Source organism: Plectropomus leopardus, chromosome 4, assembly GCF_026936395.1.
Source record: "Plectropomus leopardus strain MGB_pleo_1.0 chromosome 4, ASM2693639v1, whole genome shotgun sequence".
NCBI lineage: Eukaryota > Metazoa > Chordata > Actinopteri > Perciformes > Serranidae > Plectropomus > Plectropomus leopardus.
In genome coordinates, this window is record NC_142179.1 from 32,958,754 (window position 1) to 32,980,392 (window position 21,639).

The following is a 21,639-nucleotide window of genomic DNA, read 5'->3' on the forward strand; positions in this document are numbered from 1 at the left end:
AAATATTGAGAAAACAAATTTTGTAATTATTGAAATTATATATTTTTTTGATATATTTAAAATGATAATAGATACATTTTTTGTTAGTTTTAGTTTTTTACTTAGTATTTTTGCTAAATTTCAAGTTATTTAGTTACTTTTCTTTCTAATATCTTGGTTTTGGAGGAGGAGGCAATTTTCTAAAAGTTGCTTATTGCCTTCTTACCATTTTTGAAAGAAATCAAGCCAATTTGCTCAGGTTACAAAGGGTTAAACATAAGAATATTTCATCACGTGACATTTTCTGTGATTCAGTTTGTTTTTCTTAACTTTTTTGTTAATTTCCTTTTTTTTTCTTGTACGTTTTTCTTTTTTTAAAATAAATTTCTTTTTTGGGGTGCAATTTCTTATAAGTTGCTTATTGCCCTCTTCCCATTTTTGAAAGAAATCAAGCCAATTTTCTCAAGTTACAAAGAGTTAAACTTAAGAATATTTAATCACATTATATTTTCATTCTCAGCTGCTCATAAGAGGTGTCAATGTACACTAGCACCATTATAACATAAGTGATGGCTGATGAAAGAAATGATAAATGGACGTAAAAGACAGTTAAAGTCTTCATATTTGTATATTACAATTTTAACAAATTAAGATAGAAGTACTTATTGAGCTGAACTAGCAGCCTGAACTTAAACTAAAATGTTTAACTGTTCCCGGTAGGTTTAAATGCTATCTCCTCTGGGTGGGTCCGGCTCTTGGGTCGGGAACTGGAAAGTGAAACAAACAGGAACACCAGGCAGGGCGGTTCCTAAAGCGATCGGCAGGGGCGGGGCTCTGGAGAATGGTGTAGGTGTTGGTTTGATGATGTGTGGAGGAGAGGGTGGAGTGGCACTCTGGGGGAATCTCTGGTATGTGGTGGTGACTTGTGGTTGATTTGTGCCACTAACAGTTATGGTAGTACCCGTGTCTGTGAGCCCTGGGTGCAGTGAGACCTCTGCGTCTGGTACGGCGTGCACAGTGTCAGAGTGAACCGAGACATGTGCAGGATCAGACACAGGCATGTTCTGAGAGATGTCTACTCCCTGAGCAGTTTGTGAAGGATCATCTGGCACGAGCTGCCGAGCCTCTGTGTCAGTGGACGTTTGTGGGTGCTCTGGGTTGGGCAGGGCTGAGGTATCGGGCGTGGTTGGAGGAGGTCCTGCATCTGCAGAGGGGAGCAGGGCTGCAGTGACCGGGGAGACGGTCTCATCTGTCCCTGTAAACGCTGGCTGCAGGGGGTCTGGAGAAGGCTCAACGTGAGAGACAGCCTCCTCTGATGAATTTGACTCAGCGGACTCTGATGACTTGGATGAATCCTCACAGTCACTCACACAGACCTGTTTTTGAAACAAGGAATGTTCTTAATATGTGTAAAAATTTCTTTTAATATTGCTTTATAATAGAGGAGCTACTCACTGGTTTAGACAGCACCACAGTCACCATGATGACAGCACAAAGTGAAGTCCTCAGAAATGCCATTTCTGTCTTTCCTGTATTCCCTGAAACAAATAAACCATCAGCACTATGTAACTAAACTGGTAGATCTTCTCCATAACATTTCAGAGGGAAATATATTTCTATATCCATTACATTTACCCAACAGCTACATTTACTTGTAGGGATGAACAATATTGGATTTTTTGGCCAATATCCAATATATAACAACTCATTTGGCGGATAACAGATGTTGTTTATCAGCATTTTTTTCCCATCTAATTTCAATGTTCAAGTTTCTTCTGTAGTGGAATTAACTTCGCACAAAGCATACTCTTATTCTGATAAAAAAAAAATACAATGCTTTTCAGAGTATGTTATATCCACACATTGTGCAAAATGTTCTATTTGTCAAAAAATCTATTTAAATAAATATATTCTTTTAAATATTTTTGAAATCAGCGTTGGCTGCATTTTTTTCTACACACTAAACATGTAATCATTTCTCATTGCCTTATAACCCATGTCTTTAAAGGAACTAATACCAATTTGCTCCGAGTTCAAAGTTTAAAATATTTGTAAAAGGTGTCTGAATGTAGCAAAAGAAAATGATGTTGTTCCAAATTTCAAAGGGTTAAAAACTACAGTGTGTAAATTCAGTTAAACTCTTTTTTGCTCTCAAGTTGTTAGACTTTTTTTTTTATAGACAAAATTAAACACACTCAAGAGCCTCCATAAGCCTACCCATAGCCTGAGGTAACCACATACAGCAGATAGGTGCCACTGAAATAAAGGCAGCCAAATTCCATTTCTCCGCTATTTATGACCAAAAAATTTTTTTTAGAAATGTTTCCTTTTTCTCAAATAAATGTGTGAACAAGTGACATTATAAATAAAAGGTGTTCAAAGTAGACAGCTTTCTTGTTTTCCTTTTTCTTTTTTGCCCATATTAAGGTGTCCCATCAAATCCTACCAACTGTCTCAATCATCCCGGGCAGAATTCGGGTAAAATGAACTGTTTTTCAAATTATTGGTTGACACCTGAATCTGTTCAAGGATCAAAGTATTTTTGTTCCTGTTCAAGAAGTCTGAGTATTGGAAGATCATTTTGGGTTTATTCAAAAGTGTCCCAAACAGCCCCGCTCTCCCCTAATGAAAAATGATTATATAGTTGTAGAGCCACTTTTCGGTGCAGATCTGAATTTCATTACTTATCTTAATTGAACATTTCATTCCAAACGAAAGCATCTATTAAAGAAATGAAGACACATCTTACAATATACTGTAACTTTGACATGAGCCACAAAAAAAGTCAACAGTGAAATATTAAATGGGAAATCATTCAAGCTGCATTATTTTGGATAACATAGCATTCCTGCTTCAGACTTACCTTTTTATGTTTAGTGTCTTCTTATCTCGGCACACCATAGGGAACACAGCAGACTCACTCTGAAATGTCTCAACTCTGTCAAAAGCAGTTCAATAAATGCCGATTTCTCCTTAGTCTTGCCGTTGGACATCTTTTATATGCTCTTGATATGTGTGAGTACAATAAACCAATAATTTATCATGTGGCCCTTAGGATCATTCACAAACAATTCAAACTAAATCATCAAATACCCCAGACAGTTAAATTAGAGGGTGCTAAAAATTCTTGGGAGGATAATTAGAGAAAAAGTACAACAGAAATGCCAATTTATACACAAAGTAAACATGTGTTTTGTGGTTTGGGTGTGAACAATAGCAAGTATCCGGTTCAGACTTTAAATACATGTCAACGGTATTTTGTCTCATGTCTAATGTATACTCATTACAATAACTGTAGCAAAGGCTGCATCAATTGTAGGAATAAAAAATGTCTACAATATTATCTCATATTTTCATAACTTTTCTTCCAGAAATCAATTAAATATGCAGTTTGTCCATAGAAACAAATACTGACCTCCTCTAAAGCAACATAGCCTGAGGTCCTGCAGCATCCAGGGAGTCAGTCTCATGTCCGTCCCTGTAAACACTGGCTGCAGGGGGTCCTATGAAGGTCCAACATGAGACAGCCTCCTCTGATGAATTTGACTCAGTCACTCACACAGACCTGTTTTTGAAACAAGGAATGCTCTTAATGTTTGTCACAAGTCCTCTTTTTGTTGTTTTAAAATGTTAGAGGAAGAGAAGAGCTACTCACCAGTTTAGAAAGCGCCACAGACACAATGAAAAAAGTGAAAGTGAAGTCCTCAGAAATGCCATTTCTTTCTTTTCCTGTATTCCCTGAAACAAGTAAACCATAAGCACTATATTTTTAAGTTTTAAGTCAGGAGCTGCTGGTCTACCACTGCCTCAGTTAGTTAGTTTGTGTTACAGTATGACTTTGGTGAATGCAAACTAACCCTTTTACACCAAAGTCACATAAAAAAAACTGATCAGCCAAAAATAACTAACATCACCTGTGTGGGTTTACATGTGCAAAATATCAAAAGTAAAAGCAAACTTACTTTGGTACAGAATTGTCACTATTGATAATATGTAATCAGCATTTTAATATTGTAGTTTGTGGAGCTTTATAACTACTTGATTGTGGGATCCGTTCATCTATAGAGAATGTTAACCCTTTAAAACCTGAGCAAATTGATGTAAATCTTTCGAAAACATGGAGGGAAGGCCACAAGCAACTTGACAAGACATGGCCCAAAAATTAGCAAGAAATTAGTAAAATGTTACTGGAAATAACCTGAAAATAAGTGACAAAAAAGAAAGGAAAGGAAAAGAAAAAAAAGAAAATGACCTGGAAAATAGTTGAATATTTAAGTATAACTGTTTTCTGTAATGTAATTTTAAAATGTTATATAGTTGTGTGGAAAATTTAAATTTCCGCCCTTTTCAAAACAAACATTCAGGTCACTTTTAATTTTTTGTTTGACAGGCGTGTGCCTTTTGCCCTTGGTTTTTGAAAAAAATTACTTTGTTCAGGTTTCAAAGGTTTGAATACTCGTGAAAGCAGTCTGAAACCTGGATTGACACCACTTTTCTAGTGCTGCTTTCAAAGGGATAAGCATCTGCAGCAGTCTCCCATCCTTCGGGTTAGAGATCACACAAAAACTGAACTCATTTTCTGTAGCTATTTGGGGTCTCTTCTGCCAGGGGTTAGAGGCTTCTCTTTGCCTTACTCAACACCTGATATATTTCTTTTTCCATCCTCAATGCTGAACCTCTTGGCAACTTCAAGATGACTTCCAAAGGGTAAACCTGATGGTCACCGACCTCTCTGTTGCTTCCCACCATCTACCACAAAACGCTTTCTTGTTGATGTCTCCAAATCAGTCTCACAACTCAGCCAACTATCTGTCACAGTCTGTCAAAAATTCAACATTGGTGGTCTAAGTGACAGTAAACAATGCAGACATAACGTCACAGGAAACAGTGGAAAATGCAAACAGTTTATTTAAAACTTTGCTTGCCCACAAATCAACCTCAGTCCACAGAAGATACCGCTTCCTGCAAAGAAAGAAAGAAAAGTCAGACTGTGATCCCACAAGCACAGTAACATAAATTGGGAACCTGCTAGTTTATGGAGGTTTTGGGAGGTCCACCTCTGGTTTGTCAGTGTCTGCTGCGGCACTTTGTGTTCTGGGGTTGCTCTCGGCATTGTTCTCCAGGTCAGTCATACACGTCTCCTTCACTGCTGCTGGGCTAGCTCTCCTGCAGGACGCAAATACAAAAGTGTAGTCCCCTGCTCTCTGTACAGTCATCCGTATGCAGCAAACAGTTAACCCAAATCTGCACCAAATGTAGAGATTCACCAAGTGCTCACTATATTATTCACATCAGTCTTCCCAAAATTGGTTGTTGCCAATCTATCCTGATTCTATATAGCTTAGGAAAAGGGACAATTGAAGCCATCTCTGCATCTTTGGCTCAGTTTATTTAAGCAATGCTGCCAATGTAACTCTGGGGAGATTAGTGTTCAGTCTTTGTGTCCCCAGAGGATGAAGCTGACTTGATGATCCCAACTTTTCAGCTGGCACCACCACGGGGTTGAAATGTTTTTTTTTTTTTAGCCAATCCCTGACAACTACAGCATGGACTGCTGTGGAATCTGATCCAGATATTTGTGGTCCTATCAGGATAAGTTGTAGAAGCTTGGTGGTTGCTTTGCCCTATGAAACATAAGCAAATTGACTTGACTGCTTTCAAAAATATGGGAGGAAGACAATGAGCAAAGAAAGTAACATGACCCAAAATTAACAAGATTTTTAAAAAAAAAAAAGGACAAGAAATGTACAAAAAAAAATCAGTTTAAAACTATCAAGCTCTTGGAAATTATAATTCTTGTAACAATTTAAAGTGTGTAAAAATTATAATTATAAATATAATAAACATATTACCCTAGCTTTATAAAATTCTAAATCCACTTATTTATTGCAGTTTTTGGAACATCTCATCAAGTTGCTCATTGACTTTCCATGTTTTTGAAAGAAACCGCACCAATGTGTTATAGGTTCAAAAGGTTTAAATACTTGTGAAAGGCATCTGTCATCAAAGCATCACTTTTCCTGTGCTGCTTTCAGAGGGCCAATTTAGGGAACGAGCAATATTACTGAGGGCTGTACAAGTTCAGGACATGCAAACGCTGGCCAAGCAATCCTACATAAAGTCTCCATCACTGAACGGCTTCACTGGTCTAGGCAATTTAGTGAGCTAGCACATAGTTTGCTTTCTTATACCTTCACTACTTTTCAGAAGATTTGTGAAGACTGACTGTTGAGAGTACAAGTCTTGTCCTTTTTGAGCATGTTTGCAATGGGTGTAAGGCTTCATTGCTGCCAAAGTACAGTCTCAGAGCCTTTAGACCAGTGATACTAAACCAACGGGCCAACTTTTAGTTTACATAAGGTACCAGAGTGCATAAAACGGCATCAAAATCCAGCTTGTTTATCGAAGAAAGTGGAAGATTCCTGGAACCTCCCAACAGAGGTCCTAGCTAAGCTCCTAATGTCCTGAAATCTTAGAAACATCCTGAAACCACCACCCTAAAACCCTACAAACATCCTAAAGATCCTTGAAACATTCTGAAATCCTAGAAAAATGTAATAGGGCTGCTCCGACTGGCTCCTAGCCTCCTGTCATTTTATAAAAGTTGCCCCAAAGCAAAGCAAGTTGAATATCCCTGCTCCAGACTCTTGTCTCATTTAAAAATGTAGATGTCTTATATTTAAAATTCTAAGCTACAGACTCAATCTACGCATAAGAGAAGTTATTAAGAGGAAACCTTCTTGTGACAAACCTTGTGTTGGCACTCTTCTTCCTCTTAACCACTACAGCCATAACAGCAATGACCACCACACCTACACAGAGCCCCACAGCGCCGTAGACGATGGGACCCTGCATGGTCTTCAGGAGGTGGTCCTGACAGGAGTCACCGCTGTAGGCCAGTGAACACACACACACTGTGTCTCCATTGGTCTCCACACAGTGGCCGTTGCCACTGCAGCGTTTCTGACTGCACTGCTGGGCGTCCAAGTTCCTGAGCTGAATGCTGACATTCGGGGTGATGCTCAGGCTGGTGTCTTCAGAGAGAGGAGGGACAGAGGACGGACCAGGAGGAAAGGTGCTGTGGGGCTGGGGGGGAGCACGGACCTTGGCTGCTGACCACTGCTTCAGACTGACACCTATGAAAAGATGACCCTTTCAGCAAAAACTTTAGGTTGTTGTTATATTACAATGATATTACACCCATTTACCAGCTCTTATTGCTTTTTAATCCCCTGAAACCTGAGCAAATTTGCTTGATTTCTTTCATAAACACAAGGAGAAGGAAATGAGGAACCTAGGGAATGACCCCCAAATTAGAAATTAGCAAAAAGTACAAAAAATGATCTGAAAAAACATTACGAAAGAGTCAAAAACAAGGAAATCACCTGAAATAAAAAACTGCCTAAAAATATAATCATGTAACAATTTTAAATGCATAATTATGACCATTATAAATATGGTTTTCTGAACATTTTCCCTAGTTTTTCTATAATCCACTAATTTCTTGCAATTTGAAGGACATTTCTTTTCAAGTTGCTTGTTTTCAGAAGACATCAAACCAATTTCCTCAGGTTCCAAAGCTTAAAATACTTGTGAAAGGTGTATGAACGCAGTACAAGAGCCGAGGTCAATCAAGGTCTTTAGAGGGTTAAAGAAGGTATAAAGGACTCACAGTTCTCATCTGAGTGGTCGTCACAGTCAACATGCTTGTCACAGAACTTCTCAGCAGGTTGGCATGAGAGTTGATCCAGACAGGGCCTGCTGTCACCTGGGCAGCTCTGCTGTAGGCTGCAGTGGGTGGCGTTTGTAAGGATGTGGTCATGGGCACACTTGCATGTCTGACCTCCTGGTGTGGCGAGGCATAGGTGCTGGCAGTTTCCATTGTTTTCTGTACACTGGTTTGAACCTGTAGAAAAGGTTCATCAGTCAACTCGAGTTTGTGATCTTTGGTACCAGATGACATTTAACATCACATCTGGAATACCCTCTGAACAGCCATCAAAATGTACACACCAGTCTGACTGGACTTGCTGAATGCCTTTAAGCTGACCACTTCTGTGCCGACCTCGAACCACAACTGGTTTTGCTGCTGCTCATCACTGAACCAGATTCTGGTCTTGTCTGAAGGAAAGGGACAACACAAAAGTCCGGTAATAAATTTGAAATCTTAGGACAAAGTTGTAAGATGTTAGCAAGTGACAAATCATAGCTTGACATTTTAGTGACAATGTTCTATCACTAAGCAGGTTCCCATTAACCCTCAAATTGCGAAAATTGAAATTGCAAATATAAAATATGCCTAATGGAAACACGTCAATTTCGAAAAAAAATTTTAAAAAGTTTTTTATGCTCGCATTAGGTGGTATTTCACACGATTTGAAAAAGGCATATTTCACAAAACTGCAATGGAAACATGTTTTTGGCTTTTAGAGGTCACATGATGCTATGGCTATGCACTTGATGGTAGTAACCAACTCCCTCAGGCATGATGCAGGCACTGCAAGAGGAGTTACTGCAAGTTTTGAATCCACAATTCCTCTGTGAAATCATGGACTACCACCTCCCAGAAATCCCTCATACATGGCCACTCCATCATAAGGGGCTTGCCTTTCCATTATCGCTCACACAACACGCCTAAGTCGCTTTGGATTGGAAACAATGACGGCTAATGCAGTGGCTGCAATAGAAATAAAGCTGCTATTGTTTTGAACATCCGTCATGCTTAATGGAATGTTATATAACAAGAGGAGAAGTCACACAACATCACTCAGTGGAAATGCAGTCATGTCACAGTTGTGTTTTATCAACATTTTGAACATATTGCTTAAGTTTTGCACGAATCTGTAATGGAAATCTCTAATGGTGAGATTTTCGCCTGATGTTTTGAGACTATCATACAGGAATTGTCTCACTAAAGAAACCAACCAAAGAGCCATTACCACTGACAGTCATCCAGAGCAGAGTGTCATCACTCAGAGCCACAGCAGCCAGACCATCAGCAGTCTTCAACTCTTTGTACCCAGATCCATCAAGCTGGACAGAGCCGATGGTCCCTAAACCTGGGCAAGAATATGAGTTACGTTACTGCTTTTCAACAATTATTGCATGAAAACATTCTAAACAATTTTTTTCTTACTCTTGTCAGCCCAGTAAATTGTATCTCCATTATTGGAGAAGACCAGAGACAACGGCTGGACAGCATCCTTCCACACCACACGCCGCCCAGCACCGTCCATGTTGGCACACTCGACTGTAGCCACCGTGCCTGCACCCTGCAGGCCCACGTTGGTGAAGCAAACTCTTCCACTGGGAGGGTTGAGAGCGATGGACTCCACTCTGCCAATGCCTTCTTTAATGAGCACAGCAGTGTGTGCACCAGTGATGGAAGTGACCTGCAGGCGAGGCTGTTTGTCACTGCTCCAGTAGACGTTCAGTGTCACCCAGTCCAGGGCCATGGCAGTGATGGTGTTGCCTAGGAGTTTTAGGAGCTGGCCCTGAGAGGACAAGTCCGAGTCCCTCAGCTTGAAGGAGCTGAGTGAAGTTGTGCCGTCGTCTGTCAAGAACAGGGTGTGGTCACGTACGCTGTAGTCCATGATGGCTGCCTCATTGACGCTGGGCACCTGCAGGGCCAAGTGTTCAGGCCAGGCCTTCAGCTCTGCTGCTGTGTGTCGGGACTGCAAGTAGATCTGCAGAGATCATTTGGATTTAAAATACACTCATCAAAAACTTTTTAAAAATATGTGTTAAACATGCAGCTTCAAGTGAGTGAAATAATCCAAGTTCATGCCACCAGAGTATAGCTCGCTATATGATCATGTTAAACAGATGGTGAGGCACCTTATGGTATTTTGACTTCATGTTACTGCCTTTTAGGCTTATTTTTTAGGCATTTTGGGAAATGCGCTTAACCCTTAGGGCCCACTTCAATATTACACACACTCGTATCACTGAGCACAAAATACACTTTTCAAAATCAAGCTTTAAAATTTACTTTCATTTACTTAATTTTTTAACTAACATCAGGCCTAAACAAAAAAACAAAAGGAGTTTGTTTTTTTATACATTATTTCCACATTCATTACAAAGCTGTACAGGGGGTGAAATTTCATATAACTCACCCATTAAAAGGCTAAAGGCTATGCACAATTAAGAGTGAGGATACTGAGTGACAGGTGACAAATTAGCCAGCTCCTGAATTAGCTTTGGGTTAGCCAAGCTGTGCTAATGGGGGAGTGTGCTAGCCACAGTTAAATCAGCATGTACTCAAGAATTAAGAGTGATAATACAGTACTGTGAACAAAAGTTGTGTCGGTGTGCAAGCAAGGAGGATTTTGTTTCTTTTGAACCAAACAAGCTAACAGTTTCAGCCAGTTTCCTGTCTTTGTACGATGATAAAAGCAGTATCAATCTTCTCATCCAGCGCTAAATATTCCTTTAACCGTATTCTGTTAAATTGAATGATACCTGGTGCAACTGCATGATAGAAAAATACCTGGGTGATGGTGGAGGGAGAAAGCATCAGCAGGAATGCTGAATTGACCTGGCTGGAGCACGTCAGGCCGTCCTCAGCCAGTAAAAGCCCAGAGGGACACTTGCACACAGCCTTAGGTCCTGGGGCCAACACACACATGTGGGAACAGTCCATCTTCTCACAGGGACTCTCAACACCCATCTGGAGTAATGGGTGGATGATCTGCAAACCAAGCAGGGAATGGGACAGTGAGGAAAGCATTTTAACCCTTAGGGACCTGCTTTAATATTATCATCGTTCTGTGCCGAAAAATCAAGCTTTAAATAAAATGTTATCCATAATAGCATTTTCTGCATTCATTGAGTTAATTAGCCAACATCAGTCCTAATCATAAATATCAAATATTCATTCATTTTCAGAATTTCAACCCTTTAAATGTCAGGTTTTTGTCACAATGCCACTATGTTTCTGAAGAATTATTTTCAATATACTACATGCTAAGTAGGTTTTTTTTGTTTGTTTTGTTTTTTTAAATTATTATCACAGCCTGGGATATACCAATGATTTGCAGCAACATTGATTGTGAAAGTGCACCTAGTGGAAATAGCATTTAACAGTATGACTAACAATTTTATTCACACAGTGTTTTAGACTTACTGTAGGAGCTAAGCTGGAAATTCCAAGATTAAACAAAAATACACAATCTTGCCATAATTTCTGCAATATGCATGAACACAGCCAAAATGATTAAAAGAATGAAACGTGCATAAAATTCACTAAACAGTCTAAGGGTTAACCCTTTGAAACCTGAGCAAATTGGTTTGATTTCTTTTAAAAACACATGGAAAAGGCAATGTGCAACTTAACAAGACATGGCCAAAAATGAGCAAGAAGTTAGTGAAACGTTACCAAAAAGAGTTAAGTTTTTTTTAAAAAAGAGAATAAAAAATAAATGCAAATTAAAAAAAGACCCAAACAGCTGATAATTTAAAAATAAGTTTACATTTGTTCTGCAACATAATATGTAATTATTTAAAAAGAAAAGGTTTTCTGGAAATTTTCCTTATTTTCCCCCCATTTCTTGCCAACTTGAACATTGCCTTTTTACATGTTTTTGAAAGAAGTCAAACTAATTTGCTCAGGTTAAAAAGGATTAAACAGCTTGTGAAAGATGTCTGAACACAGCACAAGAGAACTGATGTCAATCCAGGTTTCAAGGGGTTAATTTTTTACTTCCTTACAGTTTGTGCTAGTAAAAAAAAACAAAACAAATATTACCACTAGCACACAATACATTTCTACCATCATTATTCAGTTTTCCTATAGGCAACCTCAAGATACTTATTTCACAAAACTGTGCCAAAATCTTTGTGAGTGGAAATCTAGAAAAAACATCACAGCTGTGTGTGGGCAACATGGCCAGCTGCTGAGAGCACTTCACACGTGTGAAGTGATCTAAATTTAGTTGTAGTGTATTACACAGTTCCACCATCATTTCCACTTGTGCTTAATTCTAAACATTTCCCTCACCTTCACACCAAAAGGCTGTCTGGGTCTTTTCATGAGAACTTGATGGTTTTTGCCTGAGATTTTGTGAGCAGCCAGCACCACTCGCTTCTTGGCGTCGGACCAGTAGATCAGGTCATTGAACACTGCCAGGGAAAATGGGTTGGTGGTCTCTTTCATCTGTAGAATCTGAAAGACAGGTTTATTATAAATCCACGTGACTTTAGAGTGTTTCCTATTTTCACACGGAATTCCATCTCATTGCTCGATCTATTTAAAAAAGAAAGCTCTTCTAGTCCTTGCAGTTAAAATGGAGGGCAGGATGACTTTTTGCTTGTAGATAGTGTTGAGTTGTAGTGTTTAAATGAGTTTAAGAGCCTCAAACACATTTGGAATAAATCTGAAAGAGCAAATTAGTTTGTTAGTTAGTCTTCATCATCCCTCTTCCAAAATGTTTTACCTGAATATCATCTCCATCCAGTGTTGCAGATCCAATTGCCTTCAGCCTTTCATCCGTCCAGTAGACTCTGTCAGAGATGCTGTCCACAGCCACACCGCCCGGCCAGCCCAGACTTGAGTTCACCACTGCCTTCCTGTCTGACCCGTCCATACCGGCACGCTCTATCTTCACAACATTACCAATCTCTGTCCAGAACATCAGCCTGGCAGAACAATTAAAAGACTCAGTACCAGTCTTAAAGGTTATTTTTTCATATAAACATTGTAGAATAGTTTGGAGAGTGAAATAAATTCATGCTGACCCTTTCTGTGGCAGCAGTGCCAGAGAGCGAGGCTGATCCAGGTCTTCATCCAGGATGACGCTGTGGTCCAGAGACTTCACGGTGGCTGTGGTCAGTCTGATTGCAACAATCTGACTGTTCACTCCATCGATCCAGTACAAGTTCCTCCCAAGCCAGTCCACAGCAACAGAATCAGCCCGAACACCTGTGGATACAAACAGTATGTGTGTCATGGTTCATATGGTCATTAAAAACCTGGCAAAGACATTGAATTTGAAAAAATGGTCATTTCCAGGCCTGTAAAAGTTTTGGGAGTAGTAAATGTACCCTGAAAGTTTTGGAAAAGTCTTGGAATTTTGTTTCCCAAACCTGTATAATAACATCTGATGTGTTAAAGGACTGTCAGAAATTTGAAAATCCAATAATAACTTCTGTTTTTACAATTTCTGGCATTGATAAATTGTGCAATTTTTTAAAAAAAACTCTTAAAAGAAAAATCACCAAGAGTTTTTAAAGAAAAAAAATACTAAATATAACTAAAACTAACTAAACATAAAAATAACTAAATATTTTTATAATTTAAAAATGGCCCACATTGTTGTTGTTTGTTTTAAACTGACAATGAAATAATTACAAAATACAGCTGTTAAAGTTGTTTGCCCCTCCCCTAAGCCAAAATTTAAAAAAAAAAAAAAAAAAAGTAGTCCCTACTTGGTGCTTACAAAATTATTTGGCATACCTCCCTCTTTGTGCCGCACCAACCTTTAATCAGAGTTCCTGTGGTCTTCTGGTCCAGCGAGGACCACCTGATGCTCTCAGTGTCCAGACTGACCCAGAAGACCCTCTGATCCTTCCAGTCGTAGTCCAGGGAGAGAATGGCCTTCTTTGCAGAGGACGACAACACATCCAGGCTGCCACTGCGCAGGCCAAACAAGAAGAGGTCTGTTTGGACTGATGACAACAGGAAGGGTTCACCTGAGGGGGAAGAAAAGGAGAATCATTATAATGCGAATCATTATTTTTGGTCCCAGTCAGTGTGCTCTCTCAGGATTTCTCTCTCAGTTTGTTAAAATGGGTAAAGGAGCTCTATACGGCTTTTGGAGCATTAATATAAACAGAAAACTATTAGATTATTAGATAGATAGACTAAGAAATAATAAAGTGAAGGCATTCCAAGCAGAGACTTAAGTTACACTCCCCTGTGTCTTATTTTCAAGCAATTTTCTTTCATCTTTTAACAAGTTTCTTAATAATTTTTGGGCCAAATCTTGTTAAGTTGCTTGTCACCCTTTTCCCATGTTTTTGAAAGAAATCAAGTCAATGCGCACAGGTTTTAAAGGGTTAAATCTGAAGCTACAGCCAGGACACAGTTAGCTTTGCTCAACATAAAGACATAAAGGGGAAAACTGCCAGCTTCGCTCACTACCAAAACGTACATAGGAATTTGGAATTGAACAAGATATGACATACTAATTTTCGGTTTTAGATTTGCTAGTCGACTGAATGTGTCATATTGTGACTGAGCCAGGCTAGCAGTTTCCCCTGCTTCCAGTCTTCCTGGCTGGAGCTTCATATATATAACAAACATGAATGGTACTGATCTTCTTCATCTCTTTACAAGAAAGTGATTTGTATGTAAAGTTTACTTCCCAAAATGTCAAACTCTTCCTTAAGTTCCTACTATGCATCCCTCCAAACACTTTTCTATAGTGTGGCAAAAGGACTTTACCGTTGATCTTGCAGTGGTGTCCACCTGCCTCCATGATATAGCCTGGGTGACAGTCACATTGGTATGAGCCGGGAGTGTTAATGCACAGCTGACTGCACACATCTGGTCTCCGGCCTTCACACTCGTCAATATCAGCACAGGTCAGCCCGTCCGCCATGAGCGTGAACCCTGCTGCACAGTGACAACGCTACACCGCAACAAGCAAGTATTAGTCAGAAGAGCTGCAACTTTGACATTACACTCTTAGCAGAGGGCAGGCCATCACATACTCACACATTGACCTGATGAATTTATCCAGAGTGTTTTTTCAGAAACCTTTTTCCTGCTACGGTCACAATTCAATTTCTATTGCATTTCTTTGTTTTTATTTTTCTATTTTAAGCCACTGACATGCAGGACAGAGTCACTCTACTCATTAACACCAAGGAGGCCTACACAACACACACAAACAGTTGGAGATGCACAGTCCTCACCGTTCCCTGTGGTGTGCTGTAGCATCCTTGGGAGCAGCGGCTGTTGTCTGCCTCTGCGCAGTTTATGTGGCAGCTGCCTCCCTCGTCTGAGCCGTCTGCGCAGTTTGTAATGCTGTTACACACCAAGGCTGGATCCAGGCACTCCTGGCTGCCACACTGGAACTGGTGAGGGAGGCACGTCACCAACCGACCTGGTACGCACACACACTCAATATTTTCATGTTTACAGAACTTTACATTCAGCTACATTTTGAAACAAAGGAAAATGGTTTACAGAGAGTTAATGAAGAAAAACAGTTTCATGTTAAAACTTCTTCCTTACCTTCAAAAAAGGTTTTCCCTGTTTCTGTTTCCACTTATCTCTTAAGGAGCGGTATGCAACATTCAGAGCTATGATTCAGAGTCTGAGCCGGTATTCTCTGCACATTGCTCTCAGCATGGAGGTGGAGGAGCCAGCAGCTATTGGCTAGTGAGGCTAACAGTGTCAACAAGAGCAGCAATGCTGACAGATCTAATGGTGTTATTGACAGAGAGAACCAGAGGGTGGGCGTTACACTTCTGCAAGGACCACCACTGTGGGTCAGGATGACGTTATCAATGCTAACTGCTGTATGGGCACATTTGGCGGCATGATTAGGCCTGGGTGGCTTCAGACCCAAATTTGTGTGTAATTTATGTTGTATGAAGTCCCCTCGGCCTATTAAAAAATATGAATAAGGCCTAAGGGGCTGTTTATTATTGGCAGAGGTCCTCCTAAATCCTACACACTGAACCTTTAATAAAATCATGAGGAATAATGTTACACACTCAATTGCCTGTTTATTAGACACACCTAGCTAAGTTGAGCTGCATTACATAACAGAGTTTCACTAAGAGTAGGCTCTCTGTTATGTTTTGCAGCTCAACTGAACATTAACCTTTTAAAACCTTTGACTTCTTTCAAATACATAAAAAAAGAAATGCAAAAATAAGAGGTTGTTTTGTTTTTTTCTTTGAGCTTTCTTGATTGACTCGTGAAAATGCATTAGGTGTTCGTACCAAGGACCACCTGATAATTGAAAATCAAACTTTTAATTTTTATTTTTTAAAGATTTTTTTCTGTGATAAATGGTGCAATTTTAGTGATTTTTTTATTTTGGCAGGCATGTTACTTCAAAAATCAGAGGTAAAATAAATACAAGATACAGTCATTTAAAGTTGGAATCCATATCTGGATTCAAAACCGAGATGTTGCAGTAACAAACTATGATCACGCCCTCATTTCACTTGAGCACCGTTTAATTTCCTTTTTCACCACAGAGTAGAAAACGTTTTTTCATGTTATATGAAAGTATAACTACTCACATTCAGTCTCGTCACTGCCATCGTCGCAGTCCTTCATGCCGTCACACCACCAGGCTGTAGGGATGCATTTGGTCTTGGATTTACATGACCGCTGGAACTCACCACAGTTTAGTGGAGCCACAGGACAATCCTGATGAGAAAACTATATTATTTCACTGCCATCTAAAGTACTTCACAACTTTCAAACTTCTGATTTGATAATTAAGGCACAGTGGTTACACTTTGTTAACTGAAGTTCTCTGAACACACAAGCTCCATGACTGCCATTCTGACGCTGACCTTTGACCTTGTAGCACAGGGGTGTGAAAAAAAATTTCAAGATAAACTTATACATGTCATATTATGTCAAAGTCCTATTCCAGTATTGATATAAAGCTGTCGTTTTACCCCCAATTTTCCATATATATTACACAAACAAGTAAATATTCCTACAAATAGAGCCTAACACAAAACTCTTGATTGGCATTTTTAGGATTCTATTTTGTTGCTCCTGAAAGCTTAGCGCTAAATAAAACGTTTTGAAAAATGTCGACTTTTGTTCTAAGAACTTGACGTGTTGCCTTCAACATCCACCTTTTCATCGGTGCCATCTTTGCAGTCCTGATCTCCGTCGCAGATCCACTCCTGCACCAGACACTCCTTGCTCTGGGGGCACCGTTGTTTGGCTGTGCAGACGGGTGTGTTGGTGCAGCTCTCCTCATCAGAGCGGTCCCAGCAGTCTGGGTGACCGTCACAAAGCATTGTGGCCGACACGCACTGGCCACTGGTGCACTTGAACTCTGTGGCGCTGCAGGTCTCTTCAGCTGCAGTGGGACAGGGGCCAAGATACGAGCACAAAAGTGTCCCAATACAAATAGAGCTGAGCAATACAGTGAGTGGATATTAATTTCCTTCATAACCCTTTAAATTCATGGTGAAGAAAAAAAGCAATGGAAAAAAATGATTTTTTGTCATCGGGGCAATAATAACCAATTTTTTATCAGACCCCATAGTTTTTTTTAAATATAGGCTTCTATCTAACAGTTGACATGAGCGTTCACGGTAATGGTAAAACAAGGAGGGAAAAAAATATGCCAGCATATTTTAATTTGTGACCATGGCATTGGTAATATCCCAATATATCTAAACTTAAAGTTCAACACAATTTTCATTAAGACGTAGTGACTCAAAATGTGTTCTGCTAAACAGCTGAGCGGGATGTTAAAACGATTTTAAAAGACAGCCTACCACAGTTTGCCTCATCACTGCCGTCCAAACAGTCCCTCTCCCCGTCACAGAGGAAGCTGTTGGGAATGCAGCGGCTCTTATCGTCACATTGGTGAGCGCAGCCCTCCATCCGCTTGGCACATTCCAGTTCATCCGAGCGGTCCTGACACTGAGGCACACCGTCGCACACCTGGCTCTGATCTATGCACTTCTTTCCATGTGCACACTGGAACTGGTCTGCAGAGGACACATGGCGTAATCAGGACTGGGGTTATAACTGGGCTTCAAATTGTGTAGTGTGCCCTAGGTTTAGTGGATTTAACCCCTTGAAATCTGAGCAAATAGGCTTAATCTTTTTCAAAAACATGGGAAGGCAATGTCCATCTTCACAAGAACTTGCCCAAAATTAGCAGTTGATAAAAAGTTACATAAAAATGATCTGAAAATTAGCACAAAAATAAAAATGTAAAAATAAATAAATACAGGAAATGTCTTGAAAAAAAGTGCTAAAAATGTATTAAATTAACTTTAAATGTATAATTTGGATTTTTTTTTCATAAATATTTTCTAAAAATGTTCTCCCTCTCCCTCATCTTTAATTTTCAATGTAATTTAATTTCTTGCATTTGTGGTACATTTCTTACCATATTGTTGGTTGCCTTGTTAGCTGTGTTCTCAAAAGAAATCAAATCAAATTTTCTCAGGTTTCTCAGGTTTAAGCGCTTGTGAGAGGCGACTAAAAAAAGGGTTAATCCTTTGAAACATGGAGCAGCATCACTGTTCTTGTGTTATGTACAGTCGTCTTTCACAAATATTTTAATCTACAAACCTATAGCAAGTTGGTGCCATTTCTTAAAAATGTTGGGGGAAAAAAAGCAATAAACAACTTGGCAGGAAACATTACAAAAAATGTAAGAAATAAGTAAATTTAGAGGGGTTTTTTTTAAGCTTTATAATTGTATTTCAAATTTTACAGAATATTTATACATTTTCAAGCATTTTTCCCAGGTCATTTCCTTGTTTGTGTTTTGTTTGTATTTCTTTTTATTTATTTTCAGGTCACTTTCTTGTACTTTTTACTAACTTCTTGCCAATTTTTGGTGGAAATCTCTTTTGTTGCTCATTACTTTCTTTCCGTTTTTAAAAGGAATCAAGCCAATTTGTTCAAGTTTCAAAAAGTTATCTGTCCTCCAGAAAAGGGCTTGATTTTAAATTACTAAAATTAAGACTACACCACCCACCAGAGGGCAGTAATGTCATATTCTTAACTCACAAGAAGTAGTTTACACCTTAAACTAACCACTAGATTACCCGTTTCACACGCTGATAAGCACTCTTCTTCATCTGAGCCATCTGTGCAGTCTGGCTCGCCATCACAGACATGGTTGTAGAGGACACACTCTGCGTTGTCCTTGCAGGGTTTAGAGCCCAAGGAACACTTGATGGGGGTGAATGAGCCAACAGAGACAGCAGGCACAGAGGTTGGACTGGTCCCTGCTTCCTTTTCATCTCTGTCTTCTTCTTGGTCCTCTGGTGCCAAATAAAATGAGTAAACATTATGATTCATAATATGCATCACTGAAATATGGATTAGATTCTTTTGAGAGATCAATTATAGTCTCAAATCATTTCAGCCTACCACAGTTGGCTTCGTCTGTGCCATCCAAACAGTCCCTCTCGCCATCGCAGAGGAAGTTTGCAGGGATGCAGCGACTCTTGTTGTCACAGTGGTGAACGCAGTTGTCAGTTTGCTGCGTGCACTGCATTTCATCAGAGCGGTCCTGACACTGAGGGATACCGTCACACACCTGGTCCTTGTCAATACACTTTTTACCATGAGCACACTGGAACTGATCTGCTTGGATGCAGAGGTTTGACAATATAGGAGAAGTTATAGTTTGGACCAAAACAAAGTTCTATCATCTGCATTTACAACACTGACATGTTTGATTGGATTGCAAACAGCATATTGAAACTGTGAAACAGTGACCCACAGGAGCAGTGTGTGAGATTTATTGGCATCTAGCCATGAGGACTGCAGATTGCAACCAGCTGAATCTTCTGCTGGTTAGGATTCCTTCAGTGTGCATTGGTCTAGATATCTTTACTGGGAGCCGAATTATCCCCGGAGGTTTCTTCCTCTCCAAAACAAATAGATCTAATGATTTAACTGGCTAAAAAAACGGAATAAAGAAGTTTCATTTAAAGGAAAGTTAGCGTTTTTCTGACTGGGCTTTTAAGTACTTTGGCTGGCACAAAAACACATTTAGCCCCATCTAGAGCCAGTGTTTGGTTTGTCCATTTTGGGCTACTGTAGAAACATGGCGGTACGACATGGCAGACTCCCTGGACGAGGGCCCGCTTCCTATGTGAGCCAAAACAGCTCATTCAATGGTAACAAAAGCACAACAATTCTTATTTTGAGGGGATTAGAGACTAAAGACAACATACTCATTATATTCCATTTCTGCCAATATATCCTCCTAAATCCTACACACTGAACCTTTAATAAAATCATGAGGAATAATGTTACACACTCAATTGCCTGTTTATTAGGCACACCTAGCTAAGTTGAGCTGCATTACATAACAGAGTTTCACTAAGAGTAGGCTCCCTGTTTTGTAATGCAGCTCAACTGAACATGAACATTAACCTTTTAAAACCTTTGACTTCTTTCAAATACATAAGGAAAAGGCAATGCAAAAATAAATGCCCCAAAAATTGGCATTGACATATGCAAGGTAAGAATATGACTTCACTGCCATCTGGTGGGTGGTGTAATCTTTGTCGAACACATCGAAATCAAATGCCTTCTCTGGGGGACAGTTAACTCTTTGAAACCTTAAGCAAACTGGTTTGATTTGTTTCAAAAACATGGAAAGAAGGCAATGGGCAATGCGAGAAAGTGCCCCCAAAATTAGCAAGAAATTAGTTTGAAAAAAACAGAAATTCCTTTTTTTCAAGGAAAAAGCAAGCAAAACTTAAATTTATATATCAAAAACAAAAAATTTGAAATTTTTCCCTGACATTTTTCCTAGCTTTTTAAAGAATAATTTTCTAAATCTACTAATTCCATGCAATTTGTGGAATTTCTCTTAAGAAGTTGCTTATTGCCTTCATCCCCATGTTAAAAAAAAAAAAAAAAAAAAAATCACACCAATTTGGTTAGGGTTCAAAGCATTAAATATTTGTGGAAGGCATCTGAAGGCAGCACAAGAAAGGTTTCAAAGGGTTAATAAAGGTGGGATTCATAGCAGGGCTGCAGTGCAAAGCTGTTTTAGCCAGGTGAACCTAAAATAAACTGCCAACTGAGTGTGTTTTTGGCCTATTTGACCTGACAGTTTTACAGGACTGGGTAACTTTACAATGCCAGCTTTATGAATGAGCACACCATTCCGTTTGTTCAATGAATTTATCCACTGTTCAATTTCATTCGCCCTTGAGAATAGATTTGTTTAAAAACTCATTATGGATCATCCTCCGGGTTCTTAAACATGAAAAAGCCACGAACATACAACAGATTTTGATTCACAATTTGCCAGTATTGTTTAAGAGTGTTTTAATCAATATCATGTGCATCATGTAACCTGACTACCACTTTATTCAGTGATAGCCATAGATATTGGTCAATCACAAAACTGTATGCAGCAAAATAAAAGCAAGTAGTCTGACTTTGAGTGCAGTACCTTCACTGCACCCTGATTCACAGTCCTCCTCATCCGACCCATCCTTGCAGTCAGGCTCTCCATCACACACATGGCTGTAAAGGACACACTCTGAGCCATCCTTGCACAGTTTAGAGGCCCGGCCACACTTCGGAGGACTGCTTTCAGCTGAAATAAGTGTATAGATCAAGTGAGCAGAAAAGGGGGGAAAAAAAGTCACACACTGCTAAAATTAAAATTACAGTTGATAATGTACCTTTCACTCTGTGCCTGAACTGAGAAACATTACTGAATAAATTACAATGTGTAAGGTCTAATCAGGTTGTGCTTGCAAATGGTGTGAAAGCAGTCTCTCTGTCTCACCTTGCAGGGGCCCTGACAACTGCAATAAGACTACACAAAGAAACAAACATCCACCCATCGCCACAGATAAAATAAAACGGACCAAATGCAGCCAAGTGCCAGCGTGTAGCGTTTTATAATGACACCAGGTGAGGCCAATACAAACTGATTAAACACCTGCGTG

General features: G+C 39.5%; 2 protein-coding genes across 3 annotated transcripts; both read right to left on the reverse strand.

The window, feature by feature from the left end:
* Positions 1–456: 456 nt before the first annotated feature.
* On the reverse strand, positions 457–4,732 carry LOC121945015 (uncharacterized). The gene is made up of 5 exons (XM_088077146.1): positions 3,635–4,732; positions 3,395–3,544; positions 2,843–2,917; positions 1,435–1,517; positions 457–1,355 (listed from the first exon to the last, which is right to left on the reverse strand). The coding sequence occupies exons 4-5, from the start codon at positions 1,495–1,497 to the stop codon at positions 702–704; spliced, it is 717 nt and encodes a 238-aa protein (XP_087933272.1). The 5' UTR covers positions 1,498–1,517; positions 2,843–2,917; positions 3,395–3,544; positions 3,635–4,732; the 3' UTR covers positions 457–701.
* A 137-nt stretch (positions 4,733–4,869) lies between these two features.
* lrp13a (low-density lipoprotein receptor related-protein 13 a) lies at positions 4,870–21,634 on the reverse strand. Of its 2 annotated transcripts, none has more exons than XM_042488846.2 (21): positions 21,477–21,634; positions 21,135–21,281; positions 19,088–19,303; positions 18,760–18,978; positions 17,470–17,685; positions 16,816–17,045; positions 16,243–16,372; positions 14,899–15,089; positions 14,426–14,612; positions 13,459–13,671; positions 12,718–12,901; positions 12,417–12,618; positions 11,981–12,145; positions 10,472–10,672; positions 9,116–9,665; positions 8,919–9,038; positions 7,993–8,100; positions 7,652–7,885; positions 6,731–7,115; positions 5,037–5,145; positions 4,870–4,941 (listed from the first exon to the last, which is right to left on the reverse strand). In XM_042488846.2, exons 1-21 carry the CDS (start codon positions 21,532–21,534, stop codon positions 4,918–4,920), a joined length of 4,089 nt encoding a protein of 1,362 aa, XP_042344780.2. In that variant the 5' UTR covers positions 21,535–21,634; the 3' UTR covers positions 4,870–4,917. The 2 variants fall into 2 exon arrangements, with proteins under 2 accessions (XP_042344780.2, XP_042344779.2); XM_042488845.2 differs by having other exon boundaries at positions 19,088–19,306.
* Between the last annotated feature and the right edge of the window lie 5 nt (positions 21,635–21,639).

Coding starts and splice junctions, on each gene's coding strand:
- LOC121945015 (XM_088077146.1), bottom strand. CDS start 1,497: ATGGCATTTCTGAGGACTTCACTTTGTGCTGTCATCATGGTGACTGTG. Junction 1,356..1,434: donor CTGTGGTGCTGTCTAAACCA/GTGAGTAGCTCC, acceptor TTTCAAAAACAG/GTCTGTGTGAGTGACTGTGA.
- lrp13a (XM_042488845.2), bottom strand. CDS start 21,534: ATGGGTGGATGTTTGTTTCTTTGTGTAGTCTTATTGCAGTTGTCAGGG. Junction 18,979..19,087: donor CACAGACGAAGCCAACTGTG/GTAGGCTGAAAT, acceptor ATTTGGCACCAG/AGGACCAAGAAGAAGACAGA. Junction 9,039..9,115: donor AATTTACTGGGCTGACAAGA/GTAAGAAAAAAA, acceptor ATTCTTGCCCAG/GTTTAGGGACCATCGGCTCT.